The 27,387-nt window shown below is 38.4% G+C and overlaps 1 protein-coding gene across 9 annotated transcripts in view; it reads left to right on the forward strand.

The window, feature by feature from the left end:
* Positions 1-27,387, forward strand: part of MAST2 (microtubule associated serine/threonine kinase 2) — a 191,807-nt gene that overhangs the window by 125,203 nt on the left and 39,217 nt on the right. For 7 of the 9 annotated variants that reach the window (XM_032696467.1, XM_032696459.1, XM_032696465.1 and 4 more), the window contains 6 exons: positions 5,081-5,156; positions 7,625-7,645; positions 9,942-10,020; positions 15,371-15,525; positions 23,094-23,169; positions 24,477-24,686. In XM_032696467.1, the coding sequence (XP_032552358.1) occupies positions 5,081-5,156; positions 7,625-7,645; positions 9,942-10,020; positions 15,371-15,525; positions 23,094-23,169; positions 24,477-24,686 (617 nt within the window). The remainder of the gene's footprint in view (positions 1-5,080; positions 5,157-7,624; positions 7,646-9,941; positions 10,021-15,370; positions 15,526-23,093; positions 23,170-24,476; positions 24,687-27,387) is intronic. The other 2 variants (XM_032696460.1, XM_032696461.1) reach the window with 2 other exon arrangements.

The following is a 27,387-nucleotide window of genomic DNA, read 5'->3' on the forward strand; positions in this document are numbered from 1 at the left end:
GGATTGCTCATAATAGAAACATTTACATTTTCTTTTCTCGTCTGTCTATTTCAAAAGTGAAAAGTTTCTCCAGGTGGTTTTGTTGCTGTTTCAGGCTTTACAAGCTTATAATTTATTAGATAAATGAAATCTATTAGGTAAAGTATGTGAGTGTCTTCTAAAAAGAAGAGTATCGACTCAGTGGTGTGCCACCTTACTTTAGCAGTAGTTGTCAAATGTTTCCATTTTTTTGTTCTGATGTTGCATATGGGATTTTAAATTATTAGTTAAAAGGAAATCCTTTGTGACCTCCAAGAGTAGCTAGTAAAGCTTAGGAAGGTAAATTAATTGTAATTTGAGTTCTCTACCAGTACTATATTTGGGAGTCTTCCCTGGGAAAAAAATAATTTATTCAAGAGACAAAAGTAGATGAAATTTAGAGTAGAGTCACAAATATTTTCTTAAGAAATATCATATATGAGATGTGAATTCGAGAACAGGCTGTGATATTTGTTTAGTATTTGAACAGAATCTATCAATCTGTTTGTTCAGGCACATGCAGTGATGAGTTACTAAGAAATGCTGGAGTCTCTCCTGGGCCTGTTTTGTCTTGAACTTTTGTCCTGTTTTCTTAATGCCCATTCTGAACCTCTTTTACAAATCAAAGGAACATCAAGCATGCAGAGAAATCAGGGAGGCTTTCTAAAATGTTTCTATTCAGAAACCACACTAAAATGAGGTCCTGTATGGCACTAATCCCAGGAGTTATTCCTCTGTGTGTACTGTAAAAGTCAGTGGGTGAGATTCAGCTGTCTTTCTGTCAGGTAAGAATGAACCTCCTAAGGAACAGGCAGATGCACATACTGTCTGAAATAGCATCCCAACAAGATGCCAGGCAATTTCACATCCTAGGACATTTAGAGGGAAAGTATTACTTAAGAGATCTCAACATTTGAGACAGAAGTACATCCAAACAATTTTAACTCTGCCATGGAATCACTTCTGAATCAAGAGCACTTAAGTGTGCTAGCTCAGTTTTCAAAGTGTATGAAATAGCATTTTCCAAAATGAGCCAGTACTGCGGCATAGAGAGCTACAGCTTGTCAAGTTAGTGGGTAAGTCACTCTACTTGTTTAGTCTCCCAAACTTGTAGTTCCAAGTTTTAGGGATACAAGTTTGAAAATTTTGCCTTTATTCTAAATTCTTTTTCTTTCGAAATGAGAGTGGGGAAAAAGGTACACACATGTATTCATTATGTTTGTTTGTATTTCTTTGAATCCGTTTTTTAAATTCTGAAAATTACAAAGAGGTTACACCGTGAGGTTGATAACTAAGTGATATTTTAAATTGGAAAGCTTAAAATCAAAGTAGTAACGTTTATAATTTAGTAGTAAAGGGATAGGTTCTTACAGCTGGAAAATTGAAGTTCAGGCTATTTTAAAATTTACTTTCCATAGCTGTAAGGTAGCCAGGTTGCTTGCTGGCTTCCAGTGGAGACACTTGTCACTGCTGGGACCTTTGCCATCTGTAAAGGCAGGCTGAGGGAGCTGGCTGCAGGCAGCACTGTGCTGCTGAATTGAATGATTCCACTCTTACACTGCAAGTTCAGTCCCACCTTCTGGCAGAAAAATGGCTATTACTGAGGTCCCTATTTATGACCTGTTTATGAGGGCAGAGTATGTAACCTACCACCCTAGATCCTGCCCTGGTTATCAAAGCTTCTTTTCTTCGGCGTGTCATGTGTGTGATCCTCAGATGGTGTGAGAGCGCTGTGGCTTTCACTGATTGTGAGGCCAGTGGTACACAGGGTACTTTACATTTTTTGATCATTTTGAGATTTGTGTGTGCTGGAAGGCAGCTAATTCTGTAGCATGCAATATGACCTTTAGCTGCTTGCGTTAATATTCAACAAGTAATATCTGTGTATGCTACATAGAAGACCACGAAAACTTTTTTGTGTTTATTTATTTGTGTGATTCTCAGGAGCAGGTTTTACAACATGGCTCTGTTGTGAGTTTTTGGACTCATAACCTATCTGGTGAATGTCATGTTTGTAGGTGATAGCTGACACTTTCATGTATCTATTGCCCATAATGTCTGGTTTCATATTTTGAGGGTAGTGGATATAGAAATGCTTTGGCTGCATCCTTCTTCCTGTGTCTGGAAGATGTAAAGGTTCCTGCCTGAATTATTGGCGTTTGTGTAACTGTGTTGATTTACCTAATGGGCAATCATTCTGTGTAACAGCCTCCCTTGAGACAGTCATTTCAGGTTCAATAGTAGCCAACTATAACCCTTGAGCAACAGGAGAATCTACCTTTGCTACAGAATAAATAGGGTTTCGATCAGCCTCGGTGAACGAGACCACTGCACTTAGGCCTCTCTTATTAAAATGCCTTCATCTAGAGTAGATGCAGCAGTACTGGGAAATTTTAGGGAAAGTAGTAATTCCCCTTCTCCCTGTTTTTTTTAAAAGCTTCACCCGGTGGAAAAACTAATTGCTTTTCATTTTAACACTAGAAGCAAATCACAGGGGAACTAATTAAAATTCCAGTGTCTGGAAGGAAATATGCCATATACATCTGAAAAAGTAGTTGCCTAAAAATTAGTAGTATCTCCGTACCACGTTGTGCGGGCTCAGAAGAGTTTGAACACCCACATACTTAACTCTGATATTTAAAAACTGTCATTACCCAATTTGCTCAGTTACTCTGAAATTTTATTTTGATCATAATCCAGAAAGTTCACAAAAGATTGATGAAGGTATAAAAAGGCAATGACAGTTCATTGTTTGTTTATAACAACGTTGGGCAATGAGCTTTTTGTTCAAAAGGATCATCTTGACACAGTAGGGTTCATCATTAGTGAAGCTTGAAAAATGGGAAGGCAAAGGCCAAGGTTCCCACCAAAGCTGACAGCCTTCCTTGCTTCATTGGATCACCTTCATAACCATGGAAAGGCCTCACTCCTGCTGCATTTCCCTGGGATCTAAAACGCTCCTTCAGCCTTCTGCTAGCATGTAATTGGTGACCCTCACCCTATAGCCATGTGCTGCCACCAGGATGTGTGTGTTCATGCACAACTCAGTTGTTCACTTGGTGGCTGTTGTGACCTCTTCTTAAATCCTTCTTGTAAGCTTGCAGTGCCACCTAGACTGTGACTGCCATACCTCTCTGTCTTCTCTTGGTTCAAAGGCAGCATGATGCTTCTGGGTTTTATTTCCATTGTGACCATAAGAATTAAAATGAGTACAAGCTTAATAAATGAAGCACCAAAAATTATTTAGTTACTGATTTGTGATCACTCTCTCCCCTGTTCACTTGTGATATTCTGGGAATGGGTTAAACAGTATCCAGTTTTGGATGATGACTTGCATTGTGTTATATTACACTGTGAACTCATCGTTAATCTTAACCAACAATACAGAAGAAAACCAAGCCAAAAGAGAACAAACCTGTTGCTCAAACCCTTTGTTTTTAATTTCGTTTGCTCTTGATGAAGGAGATTGTAGAGTGGTCTGGCATTCACTTACCTCTCCAGTTCTCTCATCACCCCATGACACATGTTAGATCAGCCTGGGGCTACTTTAATCTCAACCAGCTGCTGCTTTTCCTGTCGTAGACTTGTAGACCAGATGGAGTTTGCTGGCCTGTGCTGCACTGTGGCCATCCTCACACCCCAGAAGGTATCAGCCTGTTCCCCCTCTCCCCATCCCTCCCTGCCCAGCTGTGGGTGCCAGGTGTGCACACCTTGCTCACAGGAGGTTGTGCAGAGATGCTGCTGCAGACTTTGGTGAGCCATTTGTATTGCTGAAGTGTGAGGGAATGTTACCTTCAACTGAGCGCTGTGCTTGTGTTCTGCTTCTCTCAGTGTAGCAGTTATGTGGATAACTGATTGAAATTAAGGTAATTTAATTAAAAGCTGCAGTATGTTGCTGGATGGGCCCGTAACCTCATAAACAGTGCTGGCCTGAGGGTCACTTAGTACTTCTCTTGAAGCAGAGACAAGTCCTTTGCAGATGACTCATAATTGGTTTGACTTTTCTACGTAACTTTTAAAGTAAAACCATTTTATATGGGATCTAAATTTAAAAACATTTATGAGTTATGTACCTTGCAGTGTACTGCTTGTCCGGAATCTATTCCGTTTTCCTGGACTTATTTTAATGTTATCTTATTGTCTGTGCACAAAGAAATTGCTGTTGACATGTGTTTACTATGTATAGTTCCTCTTTTGTCGTGTATTAATGATCAGAGAGAGCAAGCCACTGAAGAATATGCCTGATAGAAAGTACACTCACTGACGTGAAGCACCTAATTCATCCATAACTTTCAAAGGTTCCAGCAGTTAGTTTGTAAATGATCCTGGATTTCAGAAGGGCTTTCTGCAAAATGGTTGCTTTTTACTTTGAAATAAAATATGTTGCAATAAACCTCTTACCACCCATATGCTTACACGTCATATGTCAAAATCCAGAGGAAAAAAAACTTTTTCCAAGAGAAAATTAAATGTTATTTTTTTCCTTGCTGTATAATTTCACTGTTACTTTCATTTCATGGTGGAAGTACTATTTCAGAAAAGTGGTAGTTAGGGTGAATACTGGTAGATTTTAGCCCAGTCATCTTACATGTGTATAGTCCTTTTATTATCATGTGCTGTTCTTTTGGTATGTCTTTTTTTTTCCCCTCAGTCAATTTTACATTCAGCTTTGATGTACATTGTGAAGAAATGTTTTCTTACTGTTTATTATTCCTGAAACTGTCATCAGTGTAATTTCTAACTCAGATTTTCCCTTGACAAGTGTTAGGAAGAGCTTGTATATAGAAATGATTACAAAATATTAAAAGACTGTATTATCTGTGGATGGTACATTACTTACCTGAAAATAGGAAATAAAACGTACACCTTAAATTATTTTAAAAGGAGGAAAATACCCAGAACATTTCTTTAGCAAACTAATGCTCAAATGCTGAAAGGTTCAAAGCTCCATATTTCCAGCTACTTGTGACTAGAAAGTCTTTCTACACAGTGAAAACACATTCTGCTGTTGCAAATGTGAATGGAATGGTTTTGGACTGATTATTTTGGCTTTCTCAAACAGGTAGCAGCCCTTTGGACAGTCCCAGGAACTTCTCTCCAAATGCACCTGCTCATTTTTCCTTTGTTCCTGCCCGAAGGTAAGGCAGGATGTATTCTCTTTGGACTGGCAAGCACATAGTTTATACACTTTTATTTAGAAATGGCCTATAGGTTAGAAGATATTTTTCATTGAGTTTTACTTTGTCTGATGTAAAAATTTGTATTCTATTTTGTTTTATATTTTATTCTTTATGGGCTACATCTTGGCAGCACCCAGAATGTGCTTTTCAGAACTAGAAGAAGATAAAAGCAAATTAAGTAGTTAATGCTGCCTAGGGAGAAGGGAACATTCTCCCAGAAGAATGATATGTGGGGCATGTGATATGACAAATAATTTAGTCACAGTGATGTTGAAACCAGTCATGATTGGGATAATTGTAACTTAGTTGCAGTCCTAGATGTTGCTCTCACTGGGATGTGCTCAGAGTGTGCTGATCTTCTTTGCTACGTCTGCACAAAGTTGTAAACATACCTAAAATTAGGCACCAACCACTCTGTGTGCCCTCATTCCCTGCCTTCTGACTGGTGCTGACTCTTGAGTTTTCTCTACTGTCCTGGGCACTGGTGTCAAGAGAACATTATTGCTCTAATGAAGAAAATAGCTGATAATTGAAATTGCAAGTCCACAAGAGCCTCTAGAACAGCAGCACCTGAATGTGAAGCCATCATCTGTCCTGCAGTGAATGCTGGACAGGTGCTGGCCATGCTGTGTATCAAACTGGTGGAAAGAAATCTGATACTCTAATGATGAATTTCGTGTGAGGACTAGGACAGAAAGAATAGAGACAGCTGGGAAAAGCAGGCAAAGGATGATTTGACTGTTGTATCTCAGCAGGTAGGCAGAAATGGATAATGATAGAGAAAGTTAAATTTTGTGAGAAATAAAGAACTGGGAAAACAGAGAAACCCCAAGAAAGGTTTGTGCATAGGAGGTGGATGATTAGACTCAAGTGTGGAGGAGATGTTTTGGATTTGTTGTACTCTGCCTTGGCTGGAAAAAAACCTAGTCTGTGTTAAAATGATCTGAGGATGGGAAACGTGTGATCATCCTTAGAGGAAGTTAAGTTTTCTGAGAATGACAGATTTAGCTTGAGGACTAGTTAGAAAAAAGGATAGGTCTCAAAACTTCAAAGGAGAATAAAGGGTTAGGATTTGATGGAATAAGGTTCACCCTTAATCTGAATGGCATCAGATCTGGAGCGTTTCACCAGTGAGGTGATTCACTGGAAGGCCCGGTGTCCTTGGATACTGTTTGAAATAGACTTTGGTCTTCATGTCTCATGTCAGAAAAAAATTTTTAATAGCATGTGAAATGTAAGAGACTGGATATGTATTTTCCTGTTGCCTCAGAGAGAAAAATTAGTGTTTTCCCTGATGGTAAAACAATTCAATGGACTCATAGAATCCACCTTTGTTTTTAAAGAGGTATCTAAGCCTGATCTGGGAGTATTCAATCAGCTCTGTTGAAGTCCACTGAATTTTTACCAGTTTTCACAGTATCTGGATTCTGGACCCTGGTACACAGGAGAAAAGTTGCAGCAGAAACCACTGTCAAAACTTAACATAATTTTTCAACATTATCTTTCAACTTGACACTTCAGGATTATGGTTTCTAAAGGTTCAGACAGCAAATAAATGTTTTAATAATAAAACTCTGAAGAGTTCCTTTTCATACTTTTCTATTTTTTAAATCTAACTTTTAAAGAAATGGATGAATTAAGGTTAAACCTGTCCTATTGAGTACAGTGGTTCATTCTACAGTATGCATGTTCCTCTCTATACTTTTTTTCTGCCAGTGAAAAGAACACTTAAGCACAGCTTGTTTTAGCAACTTGTTTCTGTTTTCTACTTGCATTACACCCTGAATAGCTATGCTAGCAGTAACAACAGATACAGATTAGATTATCACATAGGGATATCAGAATAACTTCTATATGATGGTATTAAGTAATTGCAAGTGTGCTGCCAGACAAATGGATATTTCACAGTACCCTTTTCATTGACGTTCAGTGGGTCTTTAGAGATGGCCCTTACCTGATTTCCTGCCACTGCAATCACAGAAATTATTTGTTGCTGATTTTCTGCCTGTTATTTGTGGTGTTATTTCTTCGTTTGTTGTTCTGTTTGGACATCGTTTGTGATTTCCATTCTTTCATTGAAGCTCTGTGATGAGTTCTTTCTTGAGACAGAGTAGGAAACGTGTTTGAAAAGCATGTGTTATTGTAAAGCCACTACAATATACTGCTAGATTGTCCTTGGTCTGACTTGTGCTTTATCATAAATCCCTTGTTAGACACCCTTTCAATGATTGTGTCATAGCCACAAAGTTGGCATGTTCAGGAATCCTCCTGTTGGAATAAGTAAATATATGGTTATTTGTGCTCATATTCACTAAAACTGATCTTGGAGGAATACCACTAACAGGAGATGGAGGTTTTTTTCAGAAATCATGTGCATCTTCTACTTCTCCCTCTCTCATAATTATTGTGCAATTTTTTCCATACAGCCACGGACACAGAGCAGACAGGTAATGTGTATCCTATTGCTGCTGTTTGTGTGTGTGTATGAACTGTGCTTCTGTGCAGCTGAGCCCGTGTCCCTAACAAGTTCCTGCTGTAACAACCCCATTTAGGCATTTGGCTTCTGTTCTTTGGTAGTTGAAACAGGAAATCTTTGCATTTTGTCTCAAAGTGATAAACAGGTAGTGCTCTGGAGAAGATGCGTTGTTTTTCTAACACTTTATTGTTTGAAATTGGTCTACTGTTCATTAAATAGCATTTAGCTGCCATAAAAATACTTCCTTAATTAACTAATTAAAATGTCATTTTAGAGGCAAAGTTTGTTGTTTGCATGTCTTTGTTGAGCTGGTAAGGAGTCTATAATAAACAAATATCAAACCTAAAGATTTCTTTCCAATTGTCTTTTCCCGAAGCAATACTGCATGTTATCTCCCTAAAATATGTTTATTAACAGAACACTGAAATAACTTTGAAATGTTTTGCATAAATTAAGGAGGAATTTTCTTTTAAAGCCTTTTTCCTTTGATTTGGAAGATTTCTAGTCTTGTCCCACTTCTTTCTGCTAGAGTAGAGCTGACATGTGTGTCCTGACTGCTTAGCACATTGCTTGCCTCGATTGCATCAGCAGAAAATAGCCCAAGCATGAAGGGGTGTCCTGTAATTTTCTAACTGATAAATATATTTTTTATTTAACCTTGTCAAAATGAAGATTGTGAAGTTATTTCAGTGCACAATTTAGGTAATTCAGTAGAAAAGTAATTAGGCTTTCCTTTTGCAAAAAGTGAGTGAGTTGGGCATTCCTGTGAGCAGACTGCCTTGCTTTGGGACTCAGGGTCCAAACTGAAGTTGAATCATTAACCTAAAGGTTTCCCCAGTACTTCTGTATGTTACAAGAAGCTGAATGAAGATCACTGAAGTTTGATGTTCAGTCACTTACCACAGAAAGAAACAACTTTGTAATTCTGATGATTGTTGGTTTTTTGGGGTTAGGAAAGGAATTCCATTTCTCTTGGAATAATTTTGAGATTGTTCTTTTACATTGAATTGTCTTCCCAAAGAAAACATCACCTGTGGCTAGATGGGGTTTAGCTATAACATGCATATGCAATAAAAATCTGCATTACAGCCTTATTTATTTTTTTTTTTAATGCATGAAGCGTCTTTTTAAAACTCTTGACATAATATTTTTTCAGTGATGTGGAACAGTGAATTTATTTCCCTCTCATTCTAAGATAGATGGCAAAGAGTACTGTGCATCTGAAAATAAAAGGAGCTAGACCTGGAAAAATTGCAAACAGGAGTTTTATGTCTGGTGGGCACTGAACTTTTTTCTGGAGATGAGGCTTCACCAGTGTGGAGAGTGGGATGAGAAATATTACTGTGAAGATAACAGTTGAGGGTTTTACAAGCACTGTTTCAGACCTGTACCAAACATCCTATTTTATAATGCACTTGCATAAATGCACTGTATTTGTTTGTAGCAGAAAGCCCCATATCTTTCCACAGTAGGCTTGGGGTTTGGGTGGAGAAGAAGGTTTCAGGGAGGGCAACATTGATTCTTCTGAAAGCAGTCATGTAGTTCCTCAGTTTTGACATTGGTAAAACAAGACCTTTTCTGCAATACCTCCACCTTGTTTTGGCTATTTTCCCCAGTAGTCAGGTTTCTTTGACTACAGTAAGGGAATAGCCACTAATATTACATTACCTGGAGGAGAAAGGGAGACCCTAAGTGAGAGTTCTCTGATTCCTGTCTTAGTATTTTGAGTGGACCCCACATCTCTGTTTGTATCTGCTGTTGTGGGTTTAATTCCCCAGCTGTGCCAGGTGATGCTTTCTGACTAGGTAAACAAATGAATCTGCTTTCAGTTGATTCTTGATCTAATGTGATTTTTTTTTTGTTCTCAATTGTAATGTTCATCTGGAAGACAAGAAAATGCATAAGTAATTATCTTAAGCATGACTGTCTTTTTTCAAAGAAGTTTGCAGGGAGCTGTTTTCCTTTGTCTGTTTTAAAAACTCCAGTTTTTGTACAAGTGGTAGCACATACAAAGCATCTACTTAATGCAGGAATCTGATGCCCATTTGCTTTATGTTTTCCGAGGTCACCTAATTTTACTTTTAAAATTTAGTCTGGCTGCTTTTTCACAAATGTCATTGTAATTAGGATACCCAATTCATCTGAATAACTTGAGACTTTAATAAAAACGTGAGGTTAAGAGATCTGGGGGAGAAAATTGCTTTTTTCTCCTGAGAATTAGCCCCAGTATGTCCCTGACCGTGATTTCCCTTACATCTTGTCCCCAGGACGGATGGACGCCGCTGGTCCTTGGCCTCCCTTCCTTCGTCTGGCTATGGAACAAACACTCCCAGTTCAACAGTTTCAGTAAGTGACACAGACTTTTCCAAGCAAATTTAGTTTATACAAATACACCCTAACAAATCAGCTTCTGAGTCTCTACTAAAATATCTGATCTTTCTTCATTGTTTTGCTAACATTATTTAATATACTAATTATTTTTAAATTTTTTTGAATTATTGGTTCTGCTGCTTTTTTCCTCCATTTCCCAGCTCCTATCATCTTGCACTTTGCCTTTAGCATTGGTGAAATCCCAGTGCAGAACTTGGCTTGACTGATCAGTTGAGAGACACACTGTCTCTGAAGTGGCAGGACTCAGACATAGTGCATAATTACCTTCCAGCTCTCAGCTTTTTATGACTGGGAAATGAAACTCTTGTCTGCTTTCAAGTTCTGAGTATGAAAACCTCTGCTATCAGGCTAGCAGAAAGAAAAACTGATAATCCACATCTGTTACTCAACTCCAGTAATTTCGACCTCCTAATAAAGCTTTTCAGTTCTTACACCCTTCATTAGGAAGGCTGGCTGCAGTTTGCTTGAGTTCAGTCAGTAGTGCCACTAAAACAACAGCACTGTGTTAACCCCTGTAACTCTCACATGCTTCCTAAAATGAACCTTACTCTTTAGTTTAAGTGAAGTAGGTTTTGTGGTTATCCATGTAACAGCCTTGCAAGGCCAAGCATAGAAAAAGTAGAAATGTCAAGGCTGCTTGTACAGGCTTAATGTAACTTGCTTTTGTGTGTGTGTTATGGTGAGTGCCTTCAACTGTGTGGTAACATCACTGCCTCTTTCCATAGTAATTCCACTGATAATTTAGTTTTGTGTGAATAATTTAGAGCACGTTCCTAATAATTATAATTCCATACCACCATTAATTAGGACTCAGAACTCCACATTATGCAAATCTTACACTATATCATTGTTTTCCGTGTAGGCTGTTAAGTTCATCCATAAACTTTCTAGCGTCTCTCAAACACAAATATATCACACAGTTCTTTAGGAGGTGAGTGTTAAATTCAGTCTGTATAGCAAGAGAAGGAATTGGGGTCAAAAATTTTCTTTTAGCCTAAATTGATATGACTAAGATTTGATTTTGCAATGTTAGTCTGATCTCTATAGCCTCATTGGCTCAGACACATTCCTTCAGACTCTAGTTTGCACAGTTTCCACAATTTATTATCTTTTGAACTTGAAGACAGTTGTTTTTTTTGTTGAATTTGGTTGGGTTTTTTATGGTCTCCTTAGAAGGCAAGTGACTTGATTTCAGTCTCTTGTTGAAGTCTGTGTGTGTGTTCAGATATGTGGGCAGGAGCATAGAAAACAGAGAAAAATTCATTATCAGCATGATAAAAAGATGTCCCTGGTTTCACTGCCAAACATTATTATATATTCAAGCACCTGAGAGCAGTTGTTAAAAAGGAGCTCTGCTCTGGCCTTTATAGTCTTAGGTTAAATCTTTATGGGTATAAACCAGGCCTAAGTCCTCTTCTGGGAGGAAGCTGTGAGAGTGTGGAGCAAGTACAGTCACTTCTGTATGGATGGCATCCAAATAGTTTGATCAATGGCAGTCACTGTGACAGCTTCCAAGATGCCTGTGAAGATGATACCTTTGGAGGCCAAACTTCCTGCAGTGTGGAAGTTCTTACCTGCAGGTGTGATCAGTAATTTTTCAAGAGTTTATATTTGACCAGGCTTTGGGTAGATGTCCAAAGAGAGAGCAAGAGTGTCAACAACAACAAGAAAAATCTATTGGAATTATCAGTTCTTGCTTTGAAATAGGGACTTTAAGGCTACTTTTAGAAAGTTCTCAACTTTCTGGCATGTGAAAGAAAGCATATTTGTCTCTTGTCATGTTCCCAGAAATAGCTAAATCATTTTGATTCATGTTTTCCTATGAAAAAAACACCAAAAAAACACACAAAAAAAATCTGAGATAGACATGCCCCGTAGAAAGCATCAGTTCAAACTGTGTAATTTTTCACAGCATTATAAGTAAGAGAAAACAGGATGGTGCAATGAGAATCATGAAGTGATAGTTGTAGGTAGACCTGAATTCACCTTCCTGCAGAAAACAGATTCAAACATGTAATTCCAAGACTTTTTTTTTCCTAAATGGCTGAATCTCTCATCTCTTGTCCTTTTGCTGGTTCTGTGTTACAATCTTAGTAAGACAATGAAATGGGCTGTTTAGTAAGTAGTGATCCAACTGTTGGAGCTATTAAACTTGGTATTACATTTCTAAGCCAATCCTACTTAGGACTTGTCTATGACAATACTATTATCGTAGTATTTCACAGATTAGAATTAATTTGAATTGATCTGAATAACACCTCTGAAGTTGATAAGTGGTATTATTCCTGCACTGACTTTAAAACCAAAGTAAGAAGCAGTCCAGGGGCTTGTCAAAAGAGCACGGTGAATTAATGCTGCAGATACAAATTTAGGCTTCCATTTTGTGTGATCAGTCCTCAAGATTGTTTTTTTTTCAAGCAAGATAGAAGGAGGACAATAGACTTTCCTTCTGGTGCACGTGTCCATGTCCTGCTGAGTTTCTGTGTGAGAGCAAGAGCTGACCTGCACCTCTGTGGTCATAGATCAGCTGCTCTGTCAACCTGCTGAACAAACCAAGGCCTTTATGTAGTCTAAGGTCAGTAAAAACCTGTAGATTCTGTTTAATTCTTTGCTTCCAAATGAGTCATGACACTACGAAAAAAAACCCCAAACAAACCACATTTATCCTTTCCAGAGAAATCAGGAAGACCAGATAAATATTATCAGACCAACTCTGGAAAAGCTGAAGACGACCTTCTTTCCACCTCGAGGAACACAAAATAATCAGTTAAATGGGCCAATATACAATTATTTTTAAGCAACTAATCTGCTATTCATTTTCTAGATGCAGAGTTGGTTTATAAGCTACTGTAGTATTTGCTTGATTTTTTTTTTTTTAACTGGAGAAGGCTAAGCTAGTTCTGCATCTGTAATTAAAATACCAGGGGGGTGTTTGTGTTAGTCTGCTGCAGAAGTTGAATACTGTGATGTGATTACTTAAAAATCAATACTTCAGGAGTGTTTCACTTTGCTTTCATGGTTTTTCATTAAAATGTTATACCCCTTAACACTGCTGGAGAAGCCCTTGGCAAGAAAAGTCCATGGCCTTTATCTTCCGGACTTTCATTAATTATTCTTTGGAATTATACACTTTGTGATCTGATTGCTTTTAAGGAGAGGAAGTGGAGGGAGAATTTTTTTTGAGTCATCCATGGGTTTACTAGCACTGCTTCCCCAGTGATTTTGCTGTTGGGAAACAAAGTTTTTAATGGTTTTTCTAGACTATAAGTTTTGACTTTTTTTTTTTCCTTCTAGTTCTTGTAACTTTACTTCTAATTCTTGTAACTAGCCTTCCTTAATTTGTTTTAAATAAGACTGCCAGAACTTGGGTACCTGCTAATGCAGGTTTGTAAGACAGTATCTTTGGTAATTCCTGCTTCATTGCAGTATCCATGTTATTCATCATGAATGGGATGTCAGCTGCCACGTACCTTTTCTGTGAGGCTTTTTCATAGGCAGGTGCTTCTTCCTGCTCCTTGTATGGTGTGAGACACACAGAAAGACATCAAAGAAATCTCTGAAAATCAAAAGAGAGCTTGAGTAATTCTATACCATAGAGAATGTTCTTTATAATTGACATAAGCAGTGTGAGCAGCAGAATAACTGGGCAAGGGGGCAAATACCCAAACTCTCCATCTTGGCTTCAGTGTGGATTATGAGTGTAAACTGATACACCATCTGGGAAATCATCACTGTGTGGACACTGAGCTGGAGGTGACTTCTCAACATGATCCCTGCACAACACTGGAAGTGGTGGTTTCCAGTTCCAGGCAAACTTGGGGAGTTCATGCACATCCCAAAGCTTTCAAGGGAGTTCTTTTCTGTAAATACCTCTGTGCAGTGCAGAGAGGGTGGATCTGGGGTCTTGAGCCAATTATATTTTTATTAAAGAACAGGACCTTTATGTTTGTAAGTTCTCATATCACCCCATTTTTCTGTTGCTTACAATATTTACAATAATTGCACCATTTGAACTGATACTTTCTATGTGACTTATTTATCTCAGGTTTTTTGGTTGACTGGGTGTTTTTCCTCAGAAAATGTCAATCAAAAGGATCTAACTATATGACAAGAGATATATAGGCTTTTTTTCCCATGTTAGTGAGCTAAAGCTTCAGTCATACATGTTACATCATATATAATTCTCTCCTAACAATACTTCTGGTACTAGAATGCAGTGTTTCCAGTTTGAGTGAGGGTCATTTTAACAAAAGTACAAGTTTTTCTACTGGAAATAATATATAATGAATTTCATCAGATAATAATGAGCCTTGGAACTTAGGTTAGGGTGATATTTTTAATAAGGCCCACTGGTGTTACTCAGTGCTACTCTGGTTATTCAGCCCTTTTTTCTTTTTTTCTTTTTCCCTTTGTTTTTAAAGAGAATTTTTAATTTGTCCTTACGTAATATATTTTCTTACTTCTGTAAAATGGAGAGGGGCATTGAAAAGTCACACACAAACCCCCACATTTCTTAGTTGATTTACAGCTTCTTCCCCTGGAATGTCCAACAATTGATGTTATTAGCATTTCCCGCAAATATTTGTTTTAATCTCAAGTTTTATGAGGTTCAAGGATTAAAACAGTTTCATGTCTATCATTATCACAGGACATGTGTCATATAAATGCATCAACTTATTTACAGATATATAAGCTGTTTAACTGTGTAACAAGAAACTCTGTTAATCTTAAAACAAAGTTGATGACTTTCGTTTTATTATTGTCTCCTTGGTTAGAGAAGAAGCCTGATGGGTAAAGGAAAGGAGAAATAAAATCCTGACCATTTGCAGTAGCAATTTCCAATGAGAGCCAACAGTCAGCAAAAAAGTCTACACAGCTCCATAGCATTCTGCATGCCAGTGGAAACTCCTGAGCTAAGAGAGCATGAGGGAAAAGGAAAGAAAGTTGCTCACCACTCCAGGAACCTCCTTGTCCTCTCCAGAGTAGTGCTGGTACTCACGTACCTCCCTTTCCGTCTCCTGATAATAAATTATCTGCGTGATCAGATGGAATCCTTCCAGAATTGGATGCAGTGGTTTCCCAAGTCCTCTCGCAAAGTTTTCCTGATCTCACCAGCTCTGTCATAGTATGTAAGGGTTGGCTTAGCCTAAAGAGAACAATAAAAAGAGGCACCTGGTCTGATAAATAGCTTTCTTTTCTGCTGGAGTGTGCAGTGTCTGGCAGAGCCCGTTCCTCTTCCATTCATTAGCTGACCCCTATGCATGCGTTTAGTGCATTTCTTTTCTGTATTTTTTTCTGTACTCAGTCATCATGCTCATCTCAGGAGAAGCTGCACCAGCTGCCCTTTCAGCCCACGGCAGATGAACTTCATTTCCTGACAAAGCATTTCAGTACTGAGAGCATCACTGATGAGGAAGGGCGCCATTCTCCAGCCCTGAGGCCTCGATCTCGCAGTCTCAGGTGAGCTTTGGGTCGTTTCCCGAATTTTTAAGATGTTGGACACATGTACTGCATTTCTATATCTGCCTTCAAATCTACTGCATTCCTGTATGTGCTTTCTAACCTGAGAACGGTCATTTGTAGTTGATTTGTTACACGTCTTTGAAACTATTTTGATCAATATTTAGCTCACCTCACCCAATCAGAAATTTTTTTTTTTTTTTTTAACATTTGATACTGAGGTTTTGGATTGCAAAATGGTTGGTATAGTCTGCTTTAGTGTCAGACTAAATCCATAGAATGTAGATTTCCTGTAGTGAAGTTTCTTCTCAGAATTTTGCTACTGTGACATAAGGATGTGGTTACAGCCACTGTTAATAACTTTTCTGGCAGTGTTTCTGAAGGAGTATGAAAAGTAGAGTAGATAAAGTAAAAAGCTTAAATGGAATTGCACCCCAGAGCTATTTTGTCATAGCACTGAAAATGTTTCTCCTGCATTAGTAGTTGAATAATTTTTACTGTTGCTTCAGAGAACTGGTTATTCAAAGATAGCTATCCAGGGGTTATTTCCTTGTGCAATTGATTTTGCCGTACATAAAACCAGAAGCAACTAGAATTTCATCTTTCATGGAATTACAGAACGGATGAGGTTGGAAAGGACCTCTGGTGGTCATCCTGTCCAAACCCTTGCTCAAGCAGACTGCCCAGGACCATGTCTGTATGGCTTTTGAATATCTCCAAAGACAGCAATTCCACAAAGTCTGTGAGCAGTCTTTCTTGCAGGTTTCTAACACTTATGTGGAATAAATCCGCAAACACTTTGTATCATGGCAATAACTTCAAGTTTTACTATGCCTTTAGTGATGGACCAAGTGAATGAAAGTCTGGGGATGTGCACTCTAGGCACAGCTTCTTGTGAAAGAAAAAGGGTTTATACAAGCAGGGTTCAAGGAGGTGAAGTCTCCATTTTGCTTCTCTTCTGAGGGTGTCAGAGGTGGATATCACCCTTAAATTCATGGACAATATTCAAAAACTCTGCCAGCTGGAAATGCTGAATCAGTGTGCCCAGCTCAGGACCTAGTTGGGGGTTTGTAAAAGAAGGAAGTGAAAGAGGCCATAATAATAAAAGAATCCATGGTGAGTATTGTGTCATGGCAGAGCTGACCTTTGATTATTTGTAATTATTTGTATGTTCTAAACTTCAGTGCAGGCTGCATGGTAATTGCATATGGATCTACTAAGTGTAGTTACACAGTAATCTACAGGAGCAGGTAAGTACTGTGGGTAGTAGCACACTTAGCCTGTGACCTCTGCAAATTACCATGTAGTAAAAGACTAGCTGTATGATTTGTACTAAGTCTCTTTGAACAACAGTCCTACTTCAGTCCTCTTGCTGTCACTCTTAACACTGACTACAGCTGAGTAGTGTAGCTGTAGTGGTACTAATTCTCTTATAGATAAGACAGCTACTGTAGGTAGACAACAGATGGCTAAAGCAATTGTTACCCTTTCTAACTCAGGTGTATTTCTGCTGCAGAAGACACTTTTGCTAATGTCAGAATGATATGCACAACAGTGTGAAAAGCCCAATTTTATTTTCTTCCTTGCTAATATGGGTTATCAGCTTGCTTAGAATTTTAAAGCCAATTTAAAGCAGTGTAGTAGGTTTAGAATTTGTGATGAAATTAATTCAGCGTGTCATACAACTGATTAATCTTCTTCCTCTCTTGAATACTTTCTCTAGCTCTCTCTGGTTTTTAGTGTGGTAATGGCCAGTGCTATTGGTATTCCAAAGCTTTGAATGAAGTAATTTAATTTTTTCAACTTTCTGTGCTTCATTTGTTTTTCATTTTGCTTATTGCTGGTACTGTGATGCCGAGGGACTCTAAAGCACCCTTGCCACTACCAAGCATTCATGCTGACCCCTTGCACCTCCAAGGGAAATTGATATGTCAGTCCAACCATTTGGAGCAACGTTTACAGGAGCAAATACCCTCTTTGCCAGAGGGTAGTCTGTCCTTGTAAACAAACATGTACTGAAATACATGCTGCCCACACCGTAGAATTAGCTCACTTGGTGAGAGGCTATTTTCACTTACTTAAAAAATAAAAACTGAGCAGTTAATGTGTTGAAAATTTAGCAGGAATTTCCTAAAAATGTGTATTTTCATAAGCATTCATTAGTCTTGTTTGATCAGCTTTAATGAAAAGCAGTTGAACAAAATATATCAGATGTTTTCCTTAATTGACGGCCATAACTTTCTAATTTAGATGTTCTGATTGTTAACAGGTTTTCATTTTTCATCCTATGTGACTGCAACCTTACATCTCTTTTTGTGTGAGAGGAACTGGCATTTTGAGATGTCACTGTCAAGTGCTGGGACTTTTTTGTCTCTGTAACCCAAGAATTTTTAGAAGTGTCAGATGATCCTTTTATGCTCCTAGCTGTAGAGTGCTGCCTAGATGTAACTTTTTGAAAAATACCCTTCTTCAGCTAGAAATTTACCATTTTCTTGTACCTAGCTGCAAATGTTCTGTTTGTACAGAACACTTCTAATGATCAAACTGGATGAAAAAAATAACAGCGCACACGGTCGTGGAGAGTAGTGTTGGCTACACTACACTGACAGGTTGGTAGCAGTTTGTTTGAGGTGTTCTGCCAGTGTGGCTTGAGGATACTCATCTTTTAACTAATCACACCTTATTTGAAATGCCCTGAATTTCAGCACTGAAGAAATGGCATTGGTTCTTTCCCATCTATTTTCCCATGCCGGGGGAAGGAGGGATCCTGAGATCAACGCTGGGATGCAAAAGTGTGATGTGCTTATAGAGTTGCTTGCAAAGTCCTGGAGTCTGTTCTCTCATCTGTCTCAGAAAGATCCAACACTCACATGCTAAGTGAAAGAACGTATTTCCATCTGACCCACCTGTTTTGGTGCTTGCTTTGTGTCTTCAGTGGAAGAGAATATTTCTTTATTACCTGCAGAAGTAATTCCTAAATATCTCTCAACTGTTCTCTTTTTCTTGTGAGGCAACCTTCAGATCCTTCAGGTTATTGACCAACAGAGAGATCCCCAGGCTACATTCACTTGTTTTGAACAATCCTGGGCTTTACCTGAAGATCTTTTCTCCCTGGAGTAAAATGCATGAAGAGTTGTGAATTCTTGCACTGAACTTGGCGTCATTACTCTTTTTAAGTTAGAGAGATGCTGTCCTCCATCTTTTCCCAGTTCTCTTTACTTGTCATCTTTAGCAGCTGCTAACATGTGGGAATGTGTGGAGAATGTCAGAGATAAAAGTAGAGTTAACTAATAACGACTTCTTCAGGAGCTGCCTTTGTGCAGTCACTCAGCCCACCAATCTGCCCATTTTTCTTGATCTCTTTTTGTGTTTCACGATAATGTTGTCTAGGGAAAAAGGGCTGAAGATTGTTGCAATGAATTTTTATGTAGTTGAAGTAGATGAGATCATCCTTAATCAGATATGCTCCTTCATCTCTTTGCTGGGTAGTGCTTTTTAAATACAATCCTCCAACCTGACTTTCGACACGCTGGATCCTGCCATCAACAATATACAGAGAAAACTCCTAGAAAATGCCAGTTACCACTTTTAAGAATAAAATACCCAAGATGGGAAGCAGGAATAGGTGTTGTGAAACCACACCAGTGGGCCTGCATAGACCATTTTTATCTTTGGAATTGATCCTGCAGGTCATGGGGCTCTCTCATCTCACTGCGCTGAAGGGGGGCAGCTTTAACCACTTGATTAATCTTGGTGGCTTCATCCCTTCATGCTGCTGCACTCAGGAAGTGCCACCCACCACAAGCTGTGGAATGGGGTGTCAAAGAGCCATGGATTTGCTGGAGAAGGATAATGGTTTTATATTCTGAAGCATAAGGCATCTGTTCCTTATGAAAATACATTCTAACGGCATTACAGATGACATTGGTATCTTTGTTTTCTCTCTCAAGACAGTGGGTTCTGTGAACCTGATTTGAAAAGGTTCTTCAAAGTGATTGTTTTTAAATGTATTAATTTTTGAGTTCACTCACCATTTTCATGGTTTTCTTTTATGAGGAAAACCGAGTACTCTTATTTACCCTTTATACTGCTCATTATTCTAACTTCCTACTTTCATTCTGAAGCAGTCTCAGTCTTTGTTGGTGTGCATAAAGAACCTGAAGTATTGGAAAGAGCTAGTTGCAGCGGAGTTTTCTGACTCCTAGTATTAATGTAATTTTCATTAGGTCAAAGATTTAAGTAATTATTTCTTGAGAGAAGAGGAAGGCTTACCTTCAGCATTAGGTTTACCTTAGTCTCTACTTTATTCAACTTTTAGGTCTCTAGTTTTAAAATTCCATATTTTCTGTGTCTGGAAAGGACAGAAAATTAAGGCTTATGGTTTTAAGTTTTCTATGCCTGCTGACTTTTGTCATGTACTGTAAATACAACCTAATTAAACCTTTATGTACAGGATGAAATCAGAGGGAAGCACAGTGCTTTGCTTTTTCCTAATAAATACAGCTGTCACAGTGAAGGAAAAATGAGGTATTCATAAATATCTCAGTTTTATTTAGTCATACTTAAACTAGATTTTGTAAGATTTCAGTTTTTACTATAAATGCTACTCCTTGAAATAGCTGTCTATAAGCTATTTTCACTTTCTAGCATCAGATAAGGACACATGAGTTTTGACAAGTTGAAGGCTATAGAAATCTTTGTGGGAGATAGATATCACTGGAAGTCTACCACCACATCTTTCATAAAGTGAAGGGAGGGTGAAGAAGGGGGAAAGAGAGAGTAGTTTTTCATTGTGCTGCTAAGCTTAAGGGGACAGATATTATTCTTCTAATGTCTGCTCTGCTGAAATGAAAAACTCACTGACAATAATCATTTCTTTGACCTACCTGTCTGCACCAAGAAAAGAGAAGCAGCCTGCTTTTTGTCTTAAAATGTTATGCACGTGCACAGCATGTGTCCTCTGTTTTGCAGAAAATAATCTGTTCCTTCGTGAGGCTTGAAATGTTAGACTGGTTTAGTTCTATACGTGAAATTTTTAGTGCTAGATAGATGTGTGAAGCTTTTGCATTTGAAAAGCTGTCATACCAGTAAAATATATTAAACTCCTTTTATCTTTTTTTTTCTAAATTTCCTTATGTTCTCCCTTGGTGGCCCTAAGTTATCTACCCAGTCCTTGTTTCTTTTTCACTTCGCTGTGTCTCAGAGGTGCTGTAAAGTACCCAGCAGTGCCAGGCAGACAGCCTTTGGTTAGTTAGTCAGTTATCCAGCTAATTATTTCCTTAGTTTCCCAAGCTAAAGATCAACATTAAAAATTATGATGCAGTGTATTATGTTGAAGTCTTGCTATAGCCAGCTAGACCTGTAAGTGGGCCTGGTATATTGAGCAGATTTTGTTTTGAATGACAATGTGAACCTTGATCTGATCTTTTGTCCAGAGTTTTGTGGATGGTGCTCTGTTGTTTTAGATGGTAAAAAGTGGCATTGATGAGCTCCCAAAGGTGAGAGACAAAACTGCCAGTGCCCAAGGAAGCGGAGGGATTTTAAGTGTTTATTTTCTTGCCAGTTGGTGTGCACAGAAATTGTTTCAGAATTGTAAAAAACGAAAGCAAACCCAATAAATTTTCCTGTCATCGTGGTTCTCCCTAAGGAAACACTGCATCTGCTGGCAGGACAGCTCAAGTAGCTTGATTTCTGCATAGCTCTTAATTTCCTGCATCCATATGAATAAAGTGCCTTGAAAGCAAAAGACAAAGTCCCTCATGTTTTATTGTAGCCCTAAGATAGCAAATACTTAAGCATGTGCAAATGTTAGTGCTAAAATGAAGTATGTATGTGCCTCCATATTCCTGTAGGTAGTATCAAAGAGTTTATATATCCTTGTAATTTATACTTCACTTAAATCACACAGTGAAAAATTACATAAGAGAAAAATAAATTCTTCAATAACTGTGTTCACCGAGTCCTTCAGCTCCATGTGAAGTACCACAAGTAAACACAAGTAAACAAGTGTTGTGTTTGTGTCAGCTTGTTTGGTCTTAGAGAAAAAAGGATAAGGATAACAGGCGAGATATGTGGGAGAATTTGCTTATAGGCCTGGAATTTAAATGTTCTTACCCTTCTGTTTAGTCATGTCATACGTTACATATGAATATAAATGTAAGTTTCTTCTTAAAGAAAATTTTCCTTGATTAAAAATAGCTATCTACCAAGCTAAGGGAAGTTGATGAGAATGTGTTTTTACTTCATATTCAAAACATTCAAATAATTTTTTCTCCTTCAATGTAAGGATTCAGTGAGAGATTTAATCTGAAGTGCTTTTCCCGAGCTAAGGGATAAACAGTAATAAAAACAAGACACGATGTAATTCATGGAATTTCAGCACAAGGCATAAAAAGAGATTGGTATTGCTATAGTCTGTGCAACAGTGAGTTAAATTTTCTTTGGATTGTTAATATATGTTGCCAAAAGAATATTTTTCCTTTAAATAGGTTAGCAACAAGGTAGTAACTGTAATGCATTCCAAGTTTAAAATGCATTTATTCCATTTAGAGAGATTCATTTCATCCTTCACTAGAAAGTTCGAAATGTTTGAACTCATTCAAGATAAAATTGTATTTTTTGACATAGATTATTTTTAGCAGTATTTAGTACTCTTAAAATCACAAAGACAGTGATCATGTAAGATGCCAAATAATTGAAGCCCTTACTTGTCTTGAACCTTAAAACAAGGTAACTGGAGAAATGAGATGCTGCAGGCGATCCTGTAGCTGGGGATTATCTGCATTACCTCATCTGCTGTCCTCAGTGGCAGGATGAGTCAGAGCACTGCATACCATCAGATGTGATGAAACAAGATGCAACTCTTCTTTAAAAAAAACCCACCCAAACACTAATATAAATGCAGCTTGTCAAGACTTAGTGTCCTGGTTTTTTGGTGTGCTTGAAGTTCCTTGCTAACCTATGCATAGATGCATATGCATCCGTGGTGTAAAGTGCCTCAAGGGAGTGCAGTTTTCATAAAACTATTCTGTTCCTGTTGCTTGTGGTATTTATATATAAGATTTAGTAGAATAACACTGCTTGTGCATCCCTCCTGTATTGTGGTATCCTTCAGACAAGGGAAAGCAAGTCATTTCAACTTCCTTGTTTCCTATTGCTCTGCTCCCTTCTGGCACTGGAGGCTCCAGAGATCATGGTGATTTCTTTTGGAGCAGGGCTGCTCCTGCTGCCATGGAGGGCAGTAACACAACAAGGGAAATAACAAATGTATCTGCAGCAAGTGCACTGGGGTTTTACATGCTTCTGTGTTAGGGCTTACATTCACCAAAAAAAGGTGGTTTTCTGCCTGAGTCCATGGGGAGACAGAGATGTTGGCAGTTTCCAGATCACTGCAGACTGCCATTGCTTGCTAGAATTTTCTCTCAAGTTAATCATCTGCCCATTACTGAAGTGAACTCAAAGGTTTGGAAGGGCTACAATCAGTGTGTCAGCGTCATGACCAGCACTGGATTTTGAAAGGTTTTGGTGTGATGTCTGTAAATGGTAACATAATTTCTTTTCTCCTCTAGCCCTGGTCGCTCTCCGGTTTCCTTTGACAGTGAAATAATAATGATGAACCATGTGTACAAAGAAAGGTTTCCAAAGGTAAAGAATCACTTTTTACATTCAATGAGCTTGTGCCCAAGCTCAGGATTAATTTGTAGCGCTCGTTGGAGGAGCCCTGCTCCTATGTCTCATTTCTAAGCAGTGCACTTTGCTGAGAGTTTGAAGCTGCTTCCTCAGCTTCATATATTAATTCTGCAGTGGAAGCAATGGATTTAATATACATAGAGATTCAGATGGAAAAGGCTGAAAAGCTTTTTTTGTATGTATTTCATATTTACTAAATTTCTGATGTCTTCTATTGGCATGACAAATGCTCACAAGAGTGAGAAGAAGGGCCATGCTTTGGCTCTCTGTATGTTTTTAACTAATACTTGTATTTTTCTTAAAATTCCAAATCAGATCAAGGCTGGAAGAGGGGTATTTTGTTTATTTTCACATATACTTTAAACAGCTATTTTAAAGAGTAATTTCAAAACAAGCTGAATAGCATTGTCTTGGTATTCCTTGTATAACTGCATTAAATTTACCTTATACTGATCCAGACTTCTTTGGGTTTGGTAGGCTTGCCATTTACATGCTGGAAATGCAAAGTTTTGCTTGAAAGTCAGTCCTAATTATACTGGAGGTTTTGACAAAACCCAAGTTTGCCACTGGGGCTTTTGGTACTCAAGAAGTAATAGGGAGAGATTAGATTTGTGTTTTTAGAAAAATCAAGCTGAACGCTTCAGTTATGCTGAAATGTGCTGAAGTGATCTGCAGTGAAAATAAGTGTGTTTACTCTTTAAAAAGCTGAATATTGAAATCTGTGGAAGCAAGCCTTGAAAGTTAACATCTCATTGAAATGAGTGTAGAAGACTGTGTATCCCACAGCTGTCGATATGGCCGTTCCTTCCTGTTCCACCACCAGCAAAAATAGATGTTTCTCTGGAGACAGGATATCAGGGCTTAGAGTGATAGAAATGCTGTGTGTCTGCTGCTTGGGGCAATGATTTTCAGCTTCCACGGTCCTGTCTAAAAGTTCTGAAAACTGCCTCGTATCTTACATCCTTACTCTGGAGGCCCAGGGGGGAATGCAGCCTCAGGACCGAGATATTTCCACGGTCATTTGCATTTTCAGAAAGTGTGTTTTGATTAATTTTTGTTGTTCACTCACAACTTTTGCCTATGATACGCTGTTTTTTTTTACTCTCAGCAAGATGCCATTGTGTTTTGGAATATTTTTTTTTTTTTTTAAGCCTCGTGCAAGTCGGACTTGAGAGTGTTACTTTTAGCACCCTGCTCATTTATGTTTTAAGATCTGTGTTAGTAAAACTCAGGGATAATTTCTCTTTGTTCTGTACTCTTAGGCCACGGCACAGATGGAAGAACGGCTGGCCGAGTTTATTGCCTCGAATGCTCCGGAGAACGTGCTGCAATTAGCGGATGGGGTCCTAAGTTTCATTCATCATCAAGTTATTGAACTGGCCAGAGATTGCCTAGATAAATCACGTGAAGGTCTTATTACTTCTCGGTACTTTTATGAGCTGCAGGAAAACTTGGAGAAACTTCTCCAGGATGTAAGTGCTCTCTGAAAACTAGAGTGTATTATTTTGGTTGAAACTTTAACCAATAAGCCGGAGCTTTGATTTTTAGGAGAGAAAATGCTGATTCCAGGGGAGGGGAAACAGGTGGGGGTGTCAGGAGATCTGAGTTGTACCAGTTTGCTGTTGTTCTGCTATGGGTGAATTTGAGTAAATCATTTCACCTGCGAACTTCATTTGTAGAAAAATTAAATATGCATATGAGCAAGTCAAAGGCAGTCTTTGCCATTTAAGAAAATCGAGTTTATTCAGTTGAAGGATATTACTGAACTTTTCTTTCACGAGCTTCAAGACTCTGAATGGCTTGTTAATTAAAATAGTGCCTTCAAGGAGTGAAGAGGCCATAGTTTTTGGTGTTGCTATACATTTTTCATGAAAGATTTTCTTGAGCTGAACCTAATCCAGTTGTGGGCTTTCAGTACTTCTGTGTGTGTTTTGTGGTGATCAAAGCATATGAAAATACACAAGGGGGCACAATTTTAATGCATGCTCAGTGTGCTTCAGCTACTCGTTAAAAATTGCTCTTATCCTGTAAAATGACAATAATATTAAATTTAAAAATCTCTTGGAGTTTATGCTATAACTGTTTTGAAGAATCAGTGCTATTACCAGTTGCTGGGTCCAGACCTCTGTTTGGGAAATTCTTCCTAATCTTCTGCTTTGGTTTAGTGAGATAGCAAGCTGAAAAGACAGGATTTATAAAGATTACAGTCTCAGATAACAAACATCACAGAGACACCTAGAAACAGAACACCTGAAATCATTTGTTTTCCGTGATGATTTTTATAGTCATTGATCTGTTTGCCAACCCACTGGCATGAGTTGCAGTAGCTTGTGCCTCTTTGCCACTCTTTCATTAGAAAATGGCAAATGAATAAAAATACTATATTAATGTACAGTTGTTATATTACAAAGCTTTGTGAATGCTGCAGAATCTTCCCTTGTATCAACTAAAATTTTTGGCTACCCCGTTTATATGAGTATGACTGTAATTTTCCTGGTATTTATTATGCGTGTGAGAAAAATGCCTCATGTTTGGATTTGTGGTGTTCTGCTTGGATGGGGAATATAATTTTAACAGATCAAGAGAGGTAGGGAATATCTTTTGAGGGCCTATGTGATTGTCTGCCTGTGGGATATCAGTAACCACTTGTGGATGCATGTGGGTCCCCCTGGAATCTCTGGAGTCTGGAAGCAGAGTATTTGCACGTGTCAGCTGTGAAATAAGGGGTGAGGCCTCTTTGGGTGATGGTTTTGAAGCTGGAAAGGTTTCATTAAAAGTAGGTGTATACACTTGGTGAAATCACTTACATTTTAGGGATGCAGGGGGACTACAGTGTGTTTTACTGTTTCTGGTAGCACATCCTTGGGGCCTGAAATTCTCCCTCTCCTGGACTTTCCTCCTCTGTGTGTGGACAGTGATTTCTCATACTGTAAGGAATTAAGAGCCATAAACTGGGGCTGACCACTTCCAGTCTGCATTTTCAGTCCTGTCTTCTGGCCCGAAGAGGTTAATCAGGGTCCCAACGGAGGTGTGGGTCAGATAAATCAGCTTTTTCCTTTTCTCCCCTCTCCCTCAGAACAAATCCTCAAAACACTTCTTAAATGTCCTTTTCCCCTTGATCCTATGGGCATTATACTGCTGCTCTGAAGCACAGGGAAAGGTGACATTTTACTGTTATTAGAGAAGATACAGTGGTCGTCTCTGAGCTTGGTCGGGAATTGAGGTTGACCCCTTCCTCCTGAACATCTTCTACAGAGAAGGTGAGAAAAGGGTCAGCTCTTAAGTTTAATTGATTTACTATAGAAGGGAGGTAAGGTGGGCTAGAAATGATTAAAAGGAAAGTTTAGAGAGACAAGGGAGGCAGAGCAGGCCAGGAAGGAAGAGAACAAAGACATTAAAGACAGCAGAAGAATGCCAAAGGTTTCATTCCACATCTTTCTAATTTATTCTTTTTCTGTCTTATCATAGTTCCTTGGCTTATCTTTTTTATATGTTTCTTCTACTTCCTACTCTTTCTTTGCCCTTCAAACTGCACTCTACAAGGAAATAATTGGGACCTTTCAGTTGAAATATATAGAAATTGGTGATAATATTTCTTTTGGATGACTCATCTGAAATTGCAAGAAGGTTTGATTATTCCAAATGTGGTGGCAGGGTCTTAACCTTTGCTTAGCTTGTGAGGTATCACACAGTTACTCCCTACATAAATAATACCAATTGCAAGGTCATCCAAAAAGCTCTTCGGCTTAGGCAGTTGTATGGCCTGTGCAGCAGGATATGTAGTTTTATGGTATATTTTTATAACATATTTAAAGATTGGGAAGATGCTTTATTGGTGAGGAATGAGGTCAGCAAGTGGCAGGAATACCCACGGATTTTCATACAGTTTTACTGTGAAAGAATGGATTCTCCTGAAATTCTTTTTTAAAGGTGTCGATTCCAACACCTCGTCACGAACTAAACTTGCACAGCATTCCAAACCACAGAGAGGAAACTTGATTTAATAGTTTGAGTCTACTTTATATTGTAAAAATATTAACCAGAGTAATTTGGTGTATAAATAATGAGCTGTTTAAATATACCAAACCAGAAAGCTTTTAGAAGATTTTTAGATCCTGGCTTTTGTAATAACATGCCAACAAATCTCTTTAGTTCTGGCAAATGAGATCTTTT

Source organism: Chiroxiphia lanceolata, chromosome 9 (genome assembly GCF_009829145.1).
Source record: "Chiroxiphia lanceolata isolate bChiLan1 chromosome 9, bChiLan1.pri, whole genome shotgun sequence".
Taxonomy (NCBI): Eukaryota; Metazoa; Chordata; class Aves; order Passeriformes; family Pipridae; genus Chiroxiphia; species Chiroxiphia lanceolata.